The 17,946-nt window shown below is 41.0% G+C and overlaps 1 protein-coding gene across 9 annotated transcripts in view; it reads left to right on the top strand.

The window, feature by feature from the left end:
• Nucleotides 1-17,946, top strand: part of YTHDC2 (YTH N6-methyladenosine RNA binding protein C2) — a 1,208,271-nt gene that overhangs the window by 356,140 nt on the left and 834,185 nt on the right. For all 9 annotated transcript variants that reach the window (XM_086961045.1, XM_086961046.1, XM_086961047.1 and 6 more), the window contains one exon: nt 15,925-16,032. In XM_086961045.1, the coding sequence (XP_086817171.1) occupies nt 15,925-16,032 (108 nt within the window). The remainder of the gene's footprint in view (nt 1-15,924; nt 16,033-17,946) is intronic.

The following is a 17,946-nucleotide window of genomic DNA, read 5'->3' as shown; positions in this document are numbered from 1 at the left end:
AAGTATTTAAAAAGCTGCTCAGGTAATGGGCCATGGCAGGTACGTATGCTCAGGCCAGATAGTAACTCCTAAATTGTGAGCTCCACTTCAGTAAGAACTTTACTTTCTTTTGTGTGGTACAAAGTGAAGAAAGTTAGAAAATACAAGCTGGCAGAGTTTGGTACTGGGGACCATAATATCTAATCCCCTGCCTATTTTTTTACTTAGCACAAACTCTGCATCAGTATTATTGGTGACTATTCTATTGCAGAAATGTTGTTGGCACAGTGCAGATCCTATGAAATAGCGACTGTGCACTGCTAAGTTAAATCAAAAATGAAGGCTGTGAGTCGTGCTCCAGGACTACTCCCCGCTCAGGAGTATTTGAAAATCAATGTGAATTGCACCGCCACTTGATGTGAGGGTGTCTCCTAGGCACTGACGTGGGTGCTGTGTATCCAGCTACACGTTATTCAATAACGTTTTTTATGAGTATTCAAAGTTTTTTGTTTCCAAAGTATTTTATTCATACTTGAAATCAGATTTCATAAATTTTCATTTGGTTTTCATATGAATATATTTTTTCAAATCTTCATTTGCATCATCATAAATCACATCAATCCTTCCAATGCATTTCAGCGTTAAGCCTTCATCAGGGAAGTCTAAAAATAATAAGTAATATAAGTGTAACTATTGGGACCTCCTCTATACAATCATCATGTTGTACCTAACAAATGAATAAATAAATAAACATATGCAAAATTCATAGTATCCAAAATATCTTGATTCCCATGATGTAAAAACGCTCTTTAAACAAACATATATACGCTCTATGTATTGCTCAAGGGTTAATAATCATCACGTTGTACCAAACAAATAAATAAACATATGCAAAATTCATAGTATGCAAAATGTCTTGATTCCCATGCTATAAAGACTCTCTTTAAACAAACATATATACGCACTGTGTATTACTCAAGGGTTAATAAACCATGCTATGTGAATCCGATCACTACGGGTAACCCTTTTTCCATTGTTCAAGCAATTTCTCTTAACAGCGCTCAACTCTCTGTATCAAACTAAGCTTCTCGGTACTAACATGAATGGAAGTAATATCAGATACAAACAGTGTGTCATGTAACGATTTACGCACCTGGTCTTTTAAAACTAATAGTGTCCGAACAACTAGCTATCGCTGCACTGGAAAATGTTGCTAACAGAGTATAACTATCGTCCTTACCGTGACTCGTTTACAAAGTTCCCTCTTCTATCGAAGCTGCCGCCATGTCTAACCGCGCGGTTTTGTTGGCGTGTGATGTATATAGGGGGTGTGGTATAGGGATGCAGCTGCTTGCTCATGGTTTAAAGGAGCCTCATATGTGCGTTTGTTGTGCATAGAAGTTGTTAATAAAGATTGATTGTGTGAAGGCATGGTACGCAAGGCGTCTTATATTATATGGAGTCTAAGCAAATAGTTGTAATCATAAATAACTCGCTGGGGCTCAAGATTAAATGCGGTTATCATCATACGTTGAACGCATGAAAGTTGTTAATAAAGATCGATTGTGTGAACCCATGGTACGCTTGTCGTCTTATATTATATGGAGTCTAAGCAAATAGCAGTAATCATTAATAACTCACTGGGGCTCAAGATTAAATGCGGTTATCATCATACGTTGAACAATGCATACAAATAAAAATGAATACATAATTTATCAGCGATTGTCCAGCACTATGGTAATATAATCATATGTCAAAAGGAAGTCATTTTTCATAAATAACAGCTAAATTCTGTTCGTTCATTCATCCGATTTGGTTTAAGGGTCTGCAGGTAATATATCCAATGGTTCTCACGTCTTAACAGGGCTTTCTTGTTATCTCTGTCCTCTGATTTCTCCACCACTTCAAGTACACAGGTTTTTATTTGGTTGATTTGATGATTTGCTTCAACAAAATGGGTGGCTACTACTGATTTCAGGGCTTTTGTTCTTATGTTGCTTTTGTGTTCATTAAGCCTAACTTTCAACTTGCGTTCCGTCTGTCCAATATAGGCTTTGCCACATGGGCATTTAATAATATATATAACATTTGTGGTGTCACAAGTTGCATTTATGCGTAAGTTGATTTTATTACCCTTCATGGGGTGAGTGATGCTTTTGCCTTCCATAATATTGTTATAATTATTGCAGTTTCTGCATGGGATGGTGCCCTTATATTTTTTCATAATTTCCATGTTCGGTGTTTGCTTGATAATTTCTCCCAAATTTTTTGCCCTGTTGCATGCAAAAATTGGTAAGTCTGCAAATATGTTGTTGAAATCAGGTTCTGCCTGTAGTAGAGGCCAATGTTTTTTAATGGTGTTCTTAAACTGGTAACTGACTGTGGAAAATTTACTGACGCAAGTAATTTTGGGTTCCTTAATTACCTTTTTTGCTGTTGAAAGTGTTTTTCTTTCTTTCGTTTGAACTCTTTCCATGGCTGTTGTCAACACAGACTCCGGATATCCTCTGTCTCTGAATCGCTGTACCATTTTCTGCGATTGCTTCGTGCATTCCTCCGGGTCTGAACAATTTTTTTAACTCGCAAGAGTTGTGAATATGGCAAGTGGTGCTTAAGGGGAGTCGGGTGGAAGCTCTGGTAGGCTAACAAATTGTTGCGGTCCGTTGTTTTGATGAATAGAGTGGTTTAAAAATTATTGTCCTTATTGGTGATGGTAACGTCCAGGTAATTAATAGTGTTGGCATCAATTTCAAAGGTGAATTGTATGCGTTCATCTACTTCATTGAGATTCTTAATGTTTTCGATTAGTTTTTCCTTAGCTCCTTTCCACAAGATAAATATATCGTCTATATATCTTAGGTATAGACGTAACCCTTATTTCCATGTTTGATTCTGAAGAATATGGGCATTTTCGTAGTGGTGCATAAAAATATTGGCATACGAGGGCGCTGCCGAATTTCCCATAGATGTCCCAGAGTTTTGGAGATACCATTGGTCTTGCCATTTGAAGTAACTGTGCATTAGGGTAAAATTGAGTAATTCAAGCAAAAATATTGTCATGGGTTCCTCATATTCCATTTGTATCAATGCTTCTTCTACCGCCTCTATGCCTAGCTGGTGTGGTATAGAAGTATATAGTGCTTGGACATCGATAGTGCACATCAAAATTTCTTCTTCAGGTTCCAAGTTGCTGGCTGTCAATTTATTTAGAAAATCAGTAGTGTCTTTAACAAAAGAGCTCATTGAAAAGGCGAAGGGCTGTAGATGTTTATCAATAAGTTTTCCCACTGGTTCATGTATGCTACTGCAGGTATATACTATGGGTCGACATGGTTGTCTGATGGGGTCTTTGTGGATTTTTGGTGTCACATAAAATTTAGGAGCTTTGGGATGATCAGTAAGGAGATATTTTTTCATTTTTTCAGTCACTATCCCTTTTTCCATAGCATTCTGAATTATTTTCAGAAATTTCTGTAAAGTGCAGATCCTACCATCTTGCAATGTTCTCCACAATAAATGAAGGAGATACTACTCAATTACTACTCAATTGAAGTACGGGAAGGACATCAATGTATGAGTAGTACGACCCGCATTATATGCTTGAAGAGCTTAGCCATTTTATCCACTCCACCCATGAACTTGTTGTTATCAAGTGTACAGTGTGCTTGTGGATTTCTGCCAACTGACTCTAAATCGTGACATGAGAAGGAAGGCATCTTGTTGTGAAGTGTAGTGAGCACATATACTTCTGTCTTACGGATCTCAGTTGATAATCATAAGCACTGAATAGAACGGCCCACGTGCGGGGCTCCCAGAGCACTTCTTTACTATATATATTCTTAAGTGTAGATGTTCGCTTTTCTTTTTTAAGACCTGGTTAAGCACTTAAGTTATTAAATGTGTTGCACCTTATAACCGAGACTATATTAGGCAATTGCCTTAATTTGGATTTAAAAAAAGTGTTCCTATAAAGTAAAAAATTAGCTGAAACTGGGGTAATTGTCCACACAAACCTCATTCACAAACCTTTTTCAAAGGAAAATGCTGAAGAAGGACAAGCCCAATGTAGACGTACATGCTGCAACTCTGCAGATATGAAAAGAGAGTCTGTGCTTTTAAGGGCTAATATCCCACCAGTATCCCATCATGCCTAGTAGATGGCAGTTACCATAGTTCTTTTTTCTTGCTCCTGGTTACAGGATGTTCCAGCACTGAGCTCAGCCTTTTTCGGCTTTTTTCATCAAAAATCTCACTGAAATTTTGGTCAACACCTTTATTCTACAGATTTCAACATTTCCAGTGTTTTTCTATCATTTTCTGAAAGTGAAATTAATTTTCTAGTCAAATAAAATGCCATCTTTATTTGACAGATGCCCTGCTTGTGGCACAAAGAAGGCCGAATGAGACTTTCATAATGTATGTATCATCTGCCTCCTGACAGCCACATCCCTTTTCAATACTCTAGAATCTTTTCCAGGCATACTCTCAGGGACAAGGAGAAGATTCACAACAGGAGCCACAGTTTGAATATGGGACATCATGTGTGTGAGGAGTGGGTCGGTCCCTTACTAGGGCTCATCCACCTTCCTCTGAGAAAATCTTCAAAAACGACATCGTCCTAGGTTGACATTGAGGACATCGACTTTGAGACAAGGTTCGGTGACTATATACCTGCCATTGAGAGCTGGGTCGACGTCGAGACATAGGCAGTCGACTTTGAATGATTCCACAATGTTGAGACGCAGGAGATGTTTGACGTCAAAGTCTATCGACATCGAGACCTTGAGGAAAATTGATGTTGAGGAGTCTGTCGATGTCGAGGCATTCCAGACCTGGTCGAAGAGCCAAAGTCGAGACCAAGAAGATTACCATCCACTTCTGACAAATCAATGATGTACTCACCATCGTCGTGCATTATTCTTCCGGACTGTCCACTACCTCATCAGCCTCTGCCATCTCCTTCAGCACCTATTCCATATATTTTGTCTCCTCCTCTTCCTCAGACAGAGCCACCTTTGGAAGCTCCTTCTCTGACAAGGCCTCTTGCTTCCACTTGGACCCAGTCCAGTTCTTGCCATAGATCAAGAGTAAAAGTGCCTTCGAGACATCGTCATCATTCTGCTCACTCCTCATCAAGATTTTCCTCTAGGCACACTCCTTTTTATTGTCCTAGTCCAGATCCAGCTCTAGGTCACAATCAAAACACAGATCATTTGATTCCACCTCTTTAACTGGAAGATGCTTCCTGATAGTCAAGGGTCTCTCCAGTTAATGACATCAAGACCTTTCAAGAAGTGCTTGGGATAAGGTCTACAAAACTGAATATTCCATTACCTGCCACATCAACAACAAGTTTGAAGATTTTTTAAACTATTCACTAATGTGTGGCATAAAGATTCCCCCTACCCCTAGTTCCAGGTTTATTATAACTAGCCATGGAACTGTTACTTGTGCACGCTGTAGCCAAACCAACTCCATCTAGGCTTCTAGAAAATTATAAGCCTCCGAAGCAGGACTAGTTATTCCTGCAATCAAATCCTCCTCCTGAATCTGTTATTTTGACTGTAAAGAAAGTACATTGTAGTACTTCTTCGTCCACAGTTCCTTCAGACAAGAAGAATAAGAAACTAGATTCAGTGGGACGCAATGTATATGGCACAGCTGCCACACCATGAAAGTGGCAAGTGCAACTGCCCTGCTAGACAGATATAACAGAGCGTTATGGGACTCCTTGCAGCAGTTTGTTGAAGACCTCTCAAAAGAACACAGAGAGGACTTCCTTGAAGTCAAGACTGAGGGCATGATGGTCTTGAAACAGGTGATTAGCGATGTTGCAGATTCATCTTTGCTGGCAGCCCACGGCTACTGTCACGGTTTGGCGCTTAGACAACATTGTTGGCTATTTCTTACAGCCCTTAAACAAGTATCTCAACAGAGAATACTTAATCTTCCTTTCTCTGTCAACACACTGTTTGGGAGTCATACGGATGACGAAATGGCTTGAATGAAGACCGACATAGAGACCTTTAAGACGGCTGGTCAGGAGAAATGCAAGGATCAATGAAAAAAACATTACAAAACTTATGAATGGTGTGTCTATCCACAGCGTGTTCAAACTCCTTAATAGTTGCAAAGACCTCACTAGCAGCAAAGGCATCAACCTAAAGAAAGAGCTGGCCACCAACCTGCCCAAGCAGGAAAGCCTCCTACAGACTCCAAACAATGAGTCTCTGCTTCCCCTTCTTTCATTACACATTCTGAAATGAGGAAGTATTTCATAATATCTAACAGATTGGAAATCTACCACATACGATACCTGGGTTTTGAATATTACACAGAATGGTTATTGTCTCAGATTTACCAGCCCTCCATCAAATATTCCACCAAAATCATCTGCAAATACTTATATCTGAAGTGAACATCCTTCTGAAGAAACATACGGTACAGCTTGTTACTCCAAACAGCTGAGCACAGGGATTTATTTAGTTTATTTTTTTGTGAAAAAAGAGGTCCCAGAAAATGGATTCTGACCCATACTAAATCTTAAAGGCATAAGCAAATGGATGCAGAGAGAAATGTTCAGAATGCTAGCATTACATTCAATTTATGCTCAAATTCATGAAGGAGATTGGCCTGTTCCATCGATCTTCAGGATGCATACTTTCATTGTCCAATAGCCTTAAAACATTGCAAATTCCTGAGGTTTTTAGTAGGTCACAAACACTATCAGTACAAAGTTTTAAATTTTGGCCTTAAATTAGCCCCCAGAGTTTTTTCGAAGTGCACGGTAGTAGTCGCCGCACATCTCAGGAAACTCAGAATATTCGTCTATCCATACCTAGACAATTGGATTAGCACTGTGTCAATGCAACAACAAGCACAGCTTCATTATCAAATAACTGTCTCTACTCGCAACTGGTTAGGTCTCCTTGTCAATCACCACAAATCAGCGTCCTCACCAGTCCAGTCTCTATATTATCTAGGAGCAATTATCGACTCCTTTAAGGTAAAAGTGTATTCAGAGGAGGAGAGACTGTAATCCATATGTCTTAAATGTTAATATCTCATGTAAGCCACTCATCCAACGATGAGAAATGTTTCATCTCTCCTAGGCTCGACGGCATCTTGCATATTTCTGATGACAAATGCCCATCTTCACATGAGCCCGCTACAAGAATGTCTGAAGCATCAGTGGAGTCATTACTACTGCACCATCAGGATTCAAGCAAGCCGGGCCGAAGACGACTGCAATGCCAGAAATCGGTCCCCGGAAGCTTGTTTCCTTTCCAGTAAAAGAATTGGCTTGGTAGTTTGGTCTGCCCTGTTCCCATGATGCACTGGGCCAGGGACAGACTAATTTGCATGTAGCCAGGTTCTGAGCTGGGATGGTGCAGTGAGCTAAAAAACGGTGATGGATCAAGCCCTGATCTGTTGACTGGGTAGGAGTGTTCTGATTAATTCAGATACTCTGTCCATCACCACCCCCTTTTCTGAATCGTTTTGTCCACCATAAGCGTGGAAGGGTATGCTCAGACATGAGTCCCTTGCTCACTGCACCATCAGGATACAAGCAAGCCGGGCCGAAGACGGCTGCAATGCCAGAAACCGGTCCCCGGAAGCTTGTTTCCTTTCCAGTAAAAGAATTGGCTTGGTAGTTTGGTCTGCCCTGTTCCCATGATGCACTGGGCCAGGGACAGACTAATTTGCATGTAGCCAGGTTCTGAGCTGGGATGGTGCAGTGAGCTAAAAAACAGTGATGGATCAAGCCCTGATCTGTTGACTGGGTAGGAGTGTTCTGCTTAATTCAGATACTCTGTCCATCACCACCCCCTTTTCTGAATCGTTTTGTCCACCATAAGCGTGGAAGGGTATGCTCAGACACGAGTCCCTTGCTCACTGCACCATCAGGATTCAAGCAAGCCGGACCGAAGACGGCTGCAATGCCAGAAACCGGTCCCAGGAAGCTTGTTTCCTTTCCAGTAAAAGAATTGGCTTGGTAGTTTGGTCTGCCCTGTTCCCATGATGCACTGGGCCAGGGACAGACTAATTTGCATGTAACCAGGTTCTGAGCTGGGATGGTGCAGTGAGCTAAAAAACGGTGATGGATCAAGCCCTGATCTGTTGACTGGGTCGGAGTGTTCTGCTTAATTCAGATACTCTGTCCATCACCACCCCCTTTTCTGAATCGTTTTGTCCACCATAAGCGTGGAAGGGTATGCTCAGACATGAGTCCCTTGCTCACTGCACCATCAGGATTCAAGCAAGCCGGGCCGAAGACGGCTGCAATGCCAGAAACCGGTCCCCGGAAGCTTGTTTCCTTTCCAGTAAAAGAAGTGGCTTGGTAGTTTGGTCTGCCCTGTTCCCATGATGCACAGGGCCAGAGACAGACTAATTTGCATGTAGCCAGGTTCTGAGCTGGGATGGTGCAGTGAGCTAAAAAATGGTGATGGATCAAGCCCTGATCTGTTGACTGGGTAGGAGTGTTCTGCTTAATTCATATACTCTGTCCATCACCACCCCCTTTTCTGAATCGTTCTGTTAAAGCAATTCAATCCCTTGAATGATGGTGTGAGTCGAAAAATCTCCTCCAAGGGATACCTTTCTTTCGGATGTTCCCTCTCAGACAGTAGTAACAGATGCTTCACTTGGGCTGGAACGTGCACATGGATCACCTACTAATTCAGGGAACATGGTCTATGAAGGAAATTACTTACCATATAATGGAACTATGAATTGTTATTTTTGCATTTAAGACTTTCCTACCGTCCTTCAAGACGAAATCCCTTCTTGTTCAGACAGACAACAAAAAAGGAATGTACTACCTGAACAATCAAATGGGAACAAGGTCTAGAGCCTTGTCACGGGAACTTCAAACAATATGGAATTGGTTGCTAGCCAGAGTCCTTAAAATCACTGCAAACCATCTTCTGGGGTTACAGAATTTCCAAGCAGACTCCCTAAGCAGGGTTCTTTAAGAAAATCAAGAGTGGGTTCTACATGACGACATCGTTCAAAACATGTTCTGCATATGGGGTTTTCCTCACATAGATTTATTCGCAACTGCAGAAAATGAAAATGGGCAAACTTACCTCAAGGTATTAACAATGGGGGACATTAGGGAATGCCCTATGGATCGACTGGTGCAGCAAACTTCTCTGCGCTCTTCCTACAATTCCCCTAATTCCATGAGTAATCATCAAGATATCTTCGGTGAAGGCCAGTTGATTTTGATAGTTCCGGTGTGACCCCCATCAATGTTGGTTCAAAGACCTTCTTCACATATTGGATCATCCAGACTAGACCTTCTCATGAAGTTCGGAGGTCAGATGGTTTACCTAATCTCTCCGTTGAGTTTGGCAGTATGGCTCTTGAACTCATACAAAATGGACATTTAAATATACCTCAAGAATGCATTAGCTTTCGCAAGGAGGCTAAACGCCCATCAACCTGTTCAGCTTATTCTTTTAAATGGAACAGGTTAAATGGAAGAGGTTCTGTATCTGGTTTTCTAACAAGAACTTGGACCAACGACATGCCAAGTAGAAGCAATACTTCCATACTTGCTTTATCTGGCCACATCCGGCTTACAATTCTTTCTATTAAAGTCCATTTGGCGATGATTATTACCTGTAGAAAATGTCCTTAGCAAACCTCTTTTTTTCAAAGTCCCTGTTAATAAAGACTTCGTACAGGTTTTAAATAAAGTTGTCCCTCTAATACTCTATCCCTCTCCTCCTTGGGAATTAAACATAGTACTATCATATTTCGTGCAATCTTTTTTTAAGCATATCCATAGAGCCTCATTACAAAATATGTCTTGGAATGCTGCTTTCCTAGTTGCTATCAAGTCAGCATGTAGGGTTACTGAGATTCAAGCTTTATACTCTCACGAACCATGTACAGTGTTCCATAGCAGTAAGGTAGTTATGAGAACTCATCCGAAATTCTTACCCAAAGTTATTTCGGATTTTCACATTAACCAGTCCATTTCTTTGCCTACTTTCCTCCTGGAACCTGCCACTCCAGTAGAAAGAACTCCTTCGAATATCTGCCACTCCTTCTCCCGTTGTTGACTCATCCTTACGTCTCATGCTCTAGCCTCTCGATCTCCGCCTTTCTCTGGGTCTTCACTGTCATTGTTGTTGTCTCTCCCTCTTATACCAATTGGCTGCTGCGCCTTGTACCACTAGAATGCTTGCTGAATACTTTTGGTACTCCTGTGATCCTGGCAAGTCTGGGTTGCAGTTTGGTGGTCTGCAGCCACCTCACAGTGCCTCTGCCATTCTGGTCATAAAGAGACACCAGTCCGAGAAAGGTAATCAGCAGTCCCTTGCATCTTCCCAGGGAGGTGGCGTGTCTGAAATGTAAAGTGCTAGAAACCGTTGGAGGACCCGGGCTTTATTTTTGGAGAGCCAGACCAGAGGTGCATGGTCGGTGAACAACAGAAAAGAACGACCAAGTAAGTAATATTGGAGAGACTCCATAGTAAACTTAATGGCTAAAAATTCTTTTTTAATCGTAGGATGGGGAAGTTCATGTGGAAGTAATTACCTACTTATGAAAACAGTTCGTAAACACTTGTTCTCAACAGGCTGGGACAGAGTGGCTCCTATGCCCCATACACTAGCTTCTTGATTGGAATTCCACTCAGAAATCTTATTGGTCCAAACGTTCAGCAACAGGTCAGTGAGTAGAGTCGCCTTCTCTGTGAAATGAGGGATAAACCTGCACCAGTATCCTACCAACCCTTAGAAAGCCCAAACTCTCTTTTTATCCTGAGATTTAGGTAGATCGCTAATTGCCTGAACCTTATCTACCTGATGGCTAATCTTGCCTTTTTGGATGTAGTACCCGCGATACCTCACAGAGGTGGTGGCCACTGTGCATTTGTCTGGATTGGCAGTGAGTTCTGCCTCCCTGAGGCTGAGACCGCCCCCACATGGAGGAGGTGTTGCTCCCATGTAGGGCTGTATATCACTATATCATCCATGTACACTTTATGTGGCCTGAGAATTATATTCATGTGTCTCTGAAACGTGGCCGTTGACCCATATAGCACCGAAAGGTAATGCACAACTGGTAAAGACCAGAGGTTGTGGCGAAGGCTGTTTTTTCTTAGACTGTTTTTAGGGGTATCTGCCAGTAGTCTTTCGTTAAGTCTGAGGTGGTGAGATAAGAGGCAGACTCCAGGTTTTCAATGAGTTTGTCTACCCTTGGCATGGGATAGTTATTGAACTTAGATTTGTTGTTCAACACAAAACCTAAGCATCCCAATAGGTTTTGGCACCAATACTATGGGAGAACACGATGCGCTATGGAAGGGTTTTTTAATACCCTCCCTTAATATATGTGGAACTTCTGTTTTAACAGCTTTTCTACGAGCTTTGGGTATTTGGTATGGCCGTAAACTTTAGACCTGGTTGTCTTCAGTAACAATATCATGGGAAACGAGAAGTTCTCCCAGGTTTGGTGGAAAAGACACCTGTTTAGTGCTGTATAAGGTCCCTCACCTGTTCTTTTTGTTGTGCTGTCTAAGGAATCTCATAGACGATAAGCTACGGTTCCTGATGAGTTTGCAGCCTGGTAGGCTGTCTGCAATTCTCCAGGTAATAAGTGGGCCACATATTGACCTCATCGTTCTGGTGGCCAGTTGGCCCATGTTTGAAGAAGTCAGGATCGTCCTCTTGCTGAAACTTTTGTAACATAGAACTGGGAACGTTTAGGTGGACTTTGGTGCTTGCTATAGTGTCTGCCAGATGTTGTATAGTGGTGTCCTGTACGTGTTGGGTGTTGGTTATTATGGAAGTCTGAGTCTTAAGGGCTGCATGTAGCTCTATTCTCTCCTACTGTGCAGCGTGGTTCTGCTCTTTGACTTCTAACTGCAGATGGCTGTGTCCACCTACCAGCTTCTTAATCATATCTTCCATTGTGATGTGGTGGATGTCCTCCATCTCCTGTTTTCTGACACCACTGTAACAAGATGATGGAGTGGACACTACTACAAGAGCGTAGAATTGTAACCAGCTTTTATTTGGACTATGCTAAATATGCTTGGCAGCAGTCTGTAACAGTGGAATACACCATCCGTCCGGTCCTAGTTCTGTATTCTCCAACCAGATTACTTGGTTCCTGCCCTCTGTGTATTGGCACAGGGTACCCTCGGGGATAAAAGGATAGGGGATTAGATAACAGGCATTTTGCACTCTACAAAGCCTAGCTCCCACATCATCTGGTGCCCAGTTCTTGGAAAGAGCTTTCACCCTATATATGATATGCTTATTGTGCAAGTAAGACTTCTCGGATTGTGCAGTTGCTGTGCAAATCACTCGATCAGAACAGGGTACCATAGTGCCCCGGTTGTGCTTCTACAAAAAAATGCATGCCTTGTCTTCAGCAAACAGCGCCATTCTTAAAGTTAAAAACCCAGTAACACTTCCCTTATGGTCACCCATGCCTGCACAGTTTCCCAGCCCCTGTGGGGTACTTGCCTGGTACCATGGCTCTGGAATGAGGCGCAACATCCCCATCCTTAATGCCAGTTCCCTGAGACAGCACCTCCGTTGTCAATGGTTTTGCTTGGCTCCTCTGCTCCTGCTGATGTCCTTTGGATTTCCACCTCTCCATCATTGACTCATCCTTATGTCACGATCTGTCCCCCTGATCTTCGACATCCTCTGGGTCTTCGACGCCTTTTTTGTCATCTCCTCCCCTTTTATGCTGATTGGCTGCTGCAATTTGTACCACTAGAATGCTTGGTGAATAGTCTTTGGTGCCCCCAGGGTCCTGGTAAGTCTGCATTGTGGTTTGGGGCCCGGCGGCCGCTTCGCAAGTTTGTCTCTTTTGTATTCCACCGCAGTTTGTAGGGATTGGCTAGGCACCTATTCAGCACTAATGATTATCAAAGGAGATCCCCCGAGAGAGAAGGAATGGTTTCTTACCTGTAATCTTAGGTTCTCTGTCTGGACAATCTCAGTAGAAATCATATCTGCAGCCTATAAGTCCACCTTGTCCTCTTTCTTCTTCATCATTTTCTTTAAAAAAAGGTTTGTTAATGACATTTATAAGGGCAATTAACACAATTCCAGCACATTTTTCCTGTTTAAAAAATATATAAATTAGTCCTTTTAAATGCAAATTAAAGCAATTGGCCAATATAGACTAATTTAAAGGCTACAAAATATTTAATAACTGAAGTGCTTATCCAGACCTTACTGAATAAAGTTGAACATCTACACTTAAGAAGAGGATATATTGTAAAGAATTGCTCCGGGTTCCCCGCACGTAGGAATGCTTATGATTTTCATGGAGATTTCCCTGTTAAAGAACTAGGATTACATGTAAGAAACCATTCCTCTACGCAAGCAGTTTGTTGCAGCGCAGTGCAGTGCAATGCACTGCACTGTTCTTTTGTTTAGATCTTTTTACCAGCAATCTCCTAATGGAATCCTTTACAGTACTTTCTAATTGTATTGCAAGCCGCAGTGACAGCTTTCTGCAGTTCACCAAAGGGTTGGACTCCTTTCTGCAGATTACATCTATACAGAAATTTGATTTGTTGCCCTTTCTGATCTATCATCCTTCAAAGATTCAAAAGTCTCTTTTCTGAAGCATTCACTCTTACCTGCTGAGTGCCAAACATTGCTCCCAGGTTTTAAATGGATTTGGAGATCGTCCTTAATGTTGAGTTGAAACAAAAAAAATCTGCACCTTGCATTAATAGTGATAGTCGCCTACACTTATCTAATCTTTTCGGAAGCAAGATATATTTGAAAAAAAGACCAAGATCTTCAACCTTTCTTCCTTTATCCATTTTTGGCATTTTTTTGTTTCGTTCTTTTGAACCATAACATGACTGGAATAAATTCCTGTCAAGTGTATCCACCATTCTGTCCACAGTAACAAAGAATCATGTGAAGCTATGGTGAATCGAGGATATTCTATATCAGATACATTTGTGACTGGCGCTATTGTAGGTTTTTTCTTTGCTTTGTCTCAGTTTTTGAGAATGATAGATTTGTTTTTGGTGCTGCAGCAGTAGAGTATTAAAGCATAATGGTCTCCGCTGATCTTTCTAGCTATATAGTTCTGCATATCTTGAAAGTCATTTTAATTTTGTTTTGTAAATTAAGTTTACTCTTGCATGATAACTAGGGTGAATATGAACATCAGGATGGATTAGATGCTATTGATCATATGCAGAGGAAACAGACTCCCCTGCCTTCATTGATACTGACCCTGTTAGCCTCTGTTGCTCTTGCCCGTCAGTGATTTCCTTTTCTTTTTCCTTTATCGTTGATTAGCCAATCTCTTACTGATTTTGTTGCTCTCTCTCTTTTTTAGCCCTCCCCTACCTGCCACTTTGTTGCCACATCCCTATTCGGTTGTTGCCCTCCAGGACCACTTTCGCCTGTTTCGTATTTTTATCTCTCGCCTCTGTCCCTTCCATTTTTCTTCTTCCTTCCTCGTACTGATTTATAAGTCTACCTGTCACTCCTTTTGTTTTTGTTTGACTGTCTTCTTATCACTTAAGAGATCGAGCTCATATTATAGATCTCTGGGAATTGGCTCTGCAGTGAGTCACTATTGCAGCCAATTCACTAGGATGAATTTCCACCAATTGATGGGGCTTTGTATTTTCTTTTTTAATATATATAAATGTTTTTTATGCATTTGTCTGCAAATAAACTTTGATATATGGTATGAATTGACAGTCTGATAATACAACCAGCATTAATTGTGTTCTCAATTGTGCAGTTTACGTTACATTCTAACTAGTTGAAGTCTGGTAAATGATCCCATAAAGAAACAACTACACCATATTATGACAGATCATATCAGGAGGAGACAACGTATTCATTTTTCTCCCTCGTCCCCACTGATCAGTCCATAAGACAAGTACTATGTAATTACTCATTGATCTAATCAACAATAAACTAATTGACTCTGTATATTTGAGTTTAGTGAATACTCTTTTCCCTTAATCTGATGGATCCCTCCTTCCATATTTCCAGCTTGTGGATTGGTTCTAAAAAGGAACCCAACATTTTTGAAAGTTGTCTCTTGATCTCATGAATTATATTTCAACCTTAGTATTACTTGTTTTATCCAGTGATGTTAAATCATTTTGAGTGCATTCAGAAGTGTTTTTTGGGTGACACAGTGAATGAGTCCAGAATGTTTTGTACAACATATTCAAAGCTAAGATGTTAGTTCATTTAAAGTATATTTTATGAGTAGATTTGATGGTAGTTGACTTTGAAACTATGGATACATTTTATAGGAAATCCAACCTCTAAAATTGTGAGATCCAGGAATCCTATAAATGTATGTGTAATAAAACAATCGCACCACGAAGTGGCTGCTTTGCGAGGTGTGTCCTGTGCTGTCTGGTTTTTCCCTGCATAATATGCAATTGCCATGTCAGGCAGAGGCCAAGTACTAGTACTTCAGGTTAAATGTATTAAAGCTTTCATGGATAAAAGGAGGGCAGATTACTTTATTGTGTGCTGGAAAACATACTTGAGAGTTTATAGCTTTGTAGGAAGAAACATCTTTCAACTGCGTACTTTCATGGTCAGAAGTTGGTGTAACTGAATTTAGAAGTCTATTATGCGATGATAATGCTATTAGAGCAGAGAGGATCTTTTTTCTGTAAGGCAGGAACATTTCCATAGGGAAAGCCTGTGAAGTCTTTTTGGCATTGAGATGCAAAATATCCTAGTTTTAGTTGCTTTCTAGGAACTCTGTGGGACCAATGGGCATGTCTTGGACTGTGTGTAATGCCCCCAGATAAGCACTTTGTGAGGCTGGCTGTTGCCTTGTTTTGCTCAGGTCTGTTTGGTTTTATTTACTATTCCAATGAAAAATGAATGCAGCTGCATGATGAGTTAGCATTGTCTTTCCGAGTAGCAGTGACTGATTTTTTTAAATATATATTTTTTTAAGTACAAGGGAAACCTTTTGAAGTCAAGGAATTGTTCCTAGAAGACATTTTACGCACAACGGGTTACACAAACAAAGAGATGCTAAAGTACAAAAAGGAAAAACAGCGTGGTAAGTACTGTTAAGCAACTACTATGTCTTCATTTAGAATGTTTATACTTATAGTTGTTATTTCTTGTTAAGATGACACAATTGAGAACTTATAACCCTTGTGCTGAGATTTTTAATATAGTATAGTATAGTGTTAAATTACTCCGAAATGTCTAAAATGTGCAAGTGAAGAGTCGAGAATAGTTAAGTACTGAGGTCAAAGTAGCTCTTACGTTATGTTAGAAATTCTTGAAGGAAAATAGCTACTCTATTGATGTCCTGGCTGTGGGTATAGAAGACTCTATGAAATATGGTGATGGTCAATTGAAAAAGAGCACAGATTTTGGATGTTTCTGAAATTGAAGTGGCCGGAAGAGGGTCTAAGGTGTAAAAGCAGAATGGTCCATGGTTTGCTTACACAAACAAGGAAGCAGCGGCCACCTAGCTACTCCCTTTTACAGAATGGTACTGAGGTGTGTGGGTGAAGAAGAACAAAAAGGCCTGTTGGGAATATAAGATTTTATTTTCTCTTTGATGTCGATTGGCCCTGGTTTTTAAAAGGCGCAATAAAATATGCCCAGCTTTCAAAAAGTATTTTTTATCCTAACTGGGATCCAAAGAAGGTCTACCAATATTGGGAACATCGTGGTGCTGGTCCTGGTGCCTGATGTACATACCGCTAGGTTTTGAATCAAAAGTTGCAATAGTCCAATCCTGTAAGGCAATACTTATATTAAGAAACTATGACTTGTGTCCTAAAGTTACTTAACAGTACGAGTTATGCAGCCTGATTCATCAATCTCCCGTTTTGCGAGGCCCTAATAGCGAATTATAGCGATTCGCTATTAAGGACTCGCAAAACGGGATTCATGTAGGATTAGCAAAATTTATTGCGATTCCTACTGATTCCTTATTTGCGATTAGCAAATTGCTAATCGCAAATAAGGAAAAACTCCCCATTCATTCCTATGGGCCAAAAGGCCTATAGGAATGAATGGGGAGTATTCCTTATTTGCGATTAGCAATTTGCTAATCGCAAATAAGATTGCGATTTGAAGGGTGCCAGGGGTGTCCAAAGGACACCCTGTAGCACCCCTCAAATGCACATTTGAACAGGTGTTGCGCACACACATGTCCAGAGGACATGTGTGTGTGTGTAACATGCAAAAGAAAAAAATGCACTAAAGTGCTTTTTACTCTTTTTACGCAATTTACCACCAAGTCTGACTTGGTGGTAAATTCCGACCAAATATTGCGAATTCGCAATTTCCAATTGGTTGATGAATTGGATTTAAGGAATCTCTATTAGAGATTCCTTAAATCCAATTCCTCGCAAATATGCGATTTCGGTAATAGCGATTTTTTCCATTTGGGATGATGAATCCCAAATGCAAAAATCGCACTCGCAAACGGCCAGATTCTCAGAATCTGGCCATTTGCGAGCGCTATTCATGTTGATGAATATGGCCGATAGTTTCTACAGATAACTATAACTGCCAATTTTTTTTGCTTTTGTGTGGGCAAACCCTGAACCTAACAGTTGTTTCTTCTCAGTGAATTTCTGTGTTTTTTTTAAAAGTGATATATAATGACCAACCGTTAAAACAAATACCACCATGAACGGCAGGGGAGGGCCAAAGGGCCTGGCATGTGGCCAGTCCCTGCGGCTAACCCTTCACATCCACTAAACCTCATACTGCACAGGACCTTAAGCCGTGAACAGAGGGCGTATGGTGTGTGAGTAGGTGAGGTTGGTTTTTTTTCCCCATTGCGCCTTGGATCCATGGAGTTACTGGCGGGATCCACGGATCCCTGATTTGGGCCCCTAAAAAATAATGGGACCCCTCCATATGTCCTATTGGGTCAGGATACCTCTATCCTGTCCCCTTATATGTTTTGACACTTTCTTTTCCCTCCCCTGGGCCAAACAAAAAA

This window comes from Lissotriton vulgaris, chromosome 3_1 (assembly GCF_964263255.1).
Source record: "Lissotriton vulgaris chromosome 3_1, aLisVul1.2, whole genome shotgun sequence".
In the NCBI taxonomy this organism is placed as follows: domain Eukaryota; kingdom Metazoa; phylum Chordata; class Amphibia; order Caudata; family Salamandridae; genus Lissotriton; species Lissotriton vulgaris.
The sequence above is the reverse complement of the archived record's forward strand: the minus strand, read 5'-3'. Positions and strand labels throughout refer to the sequence as shown.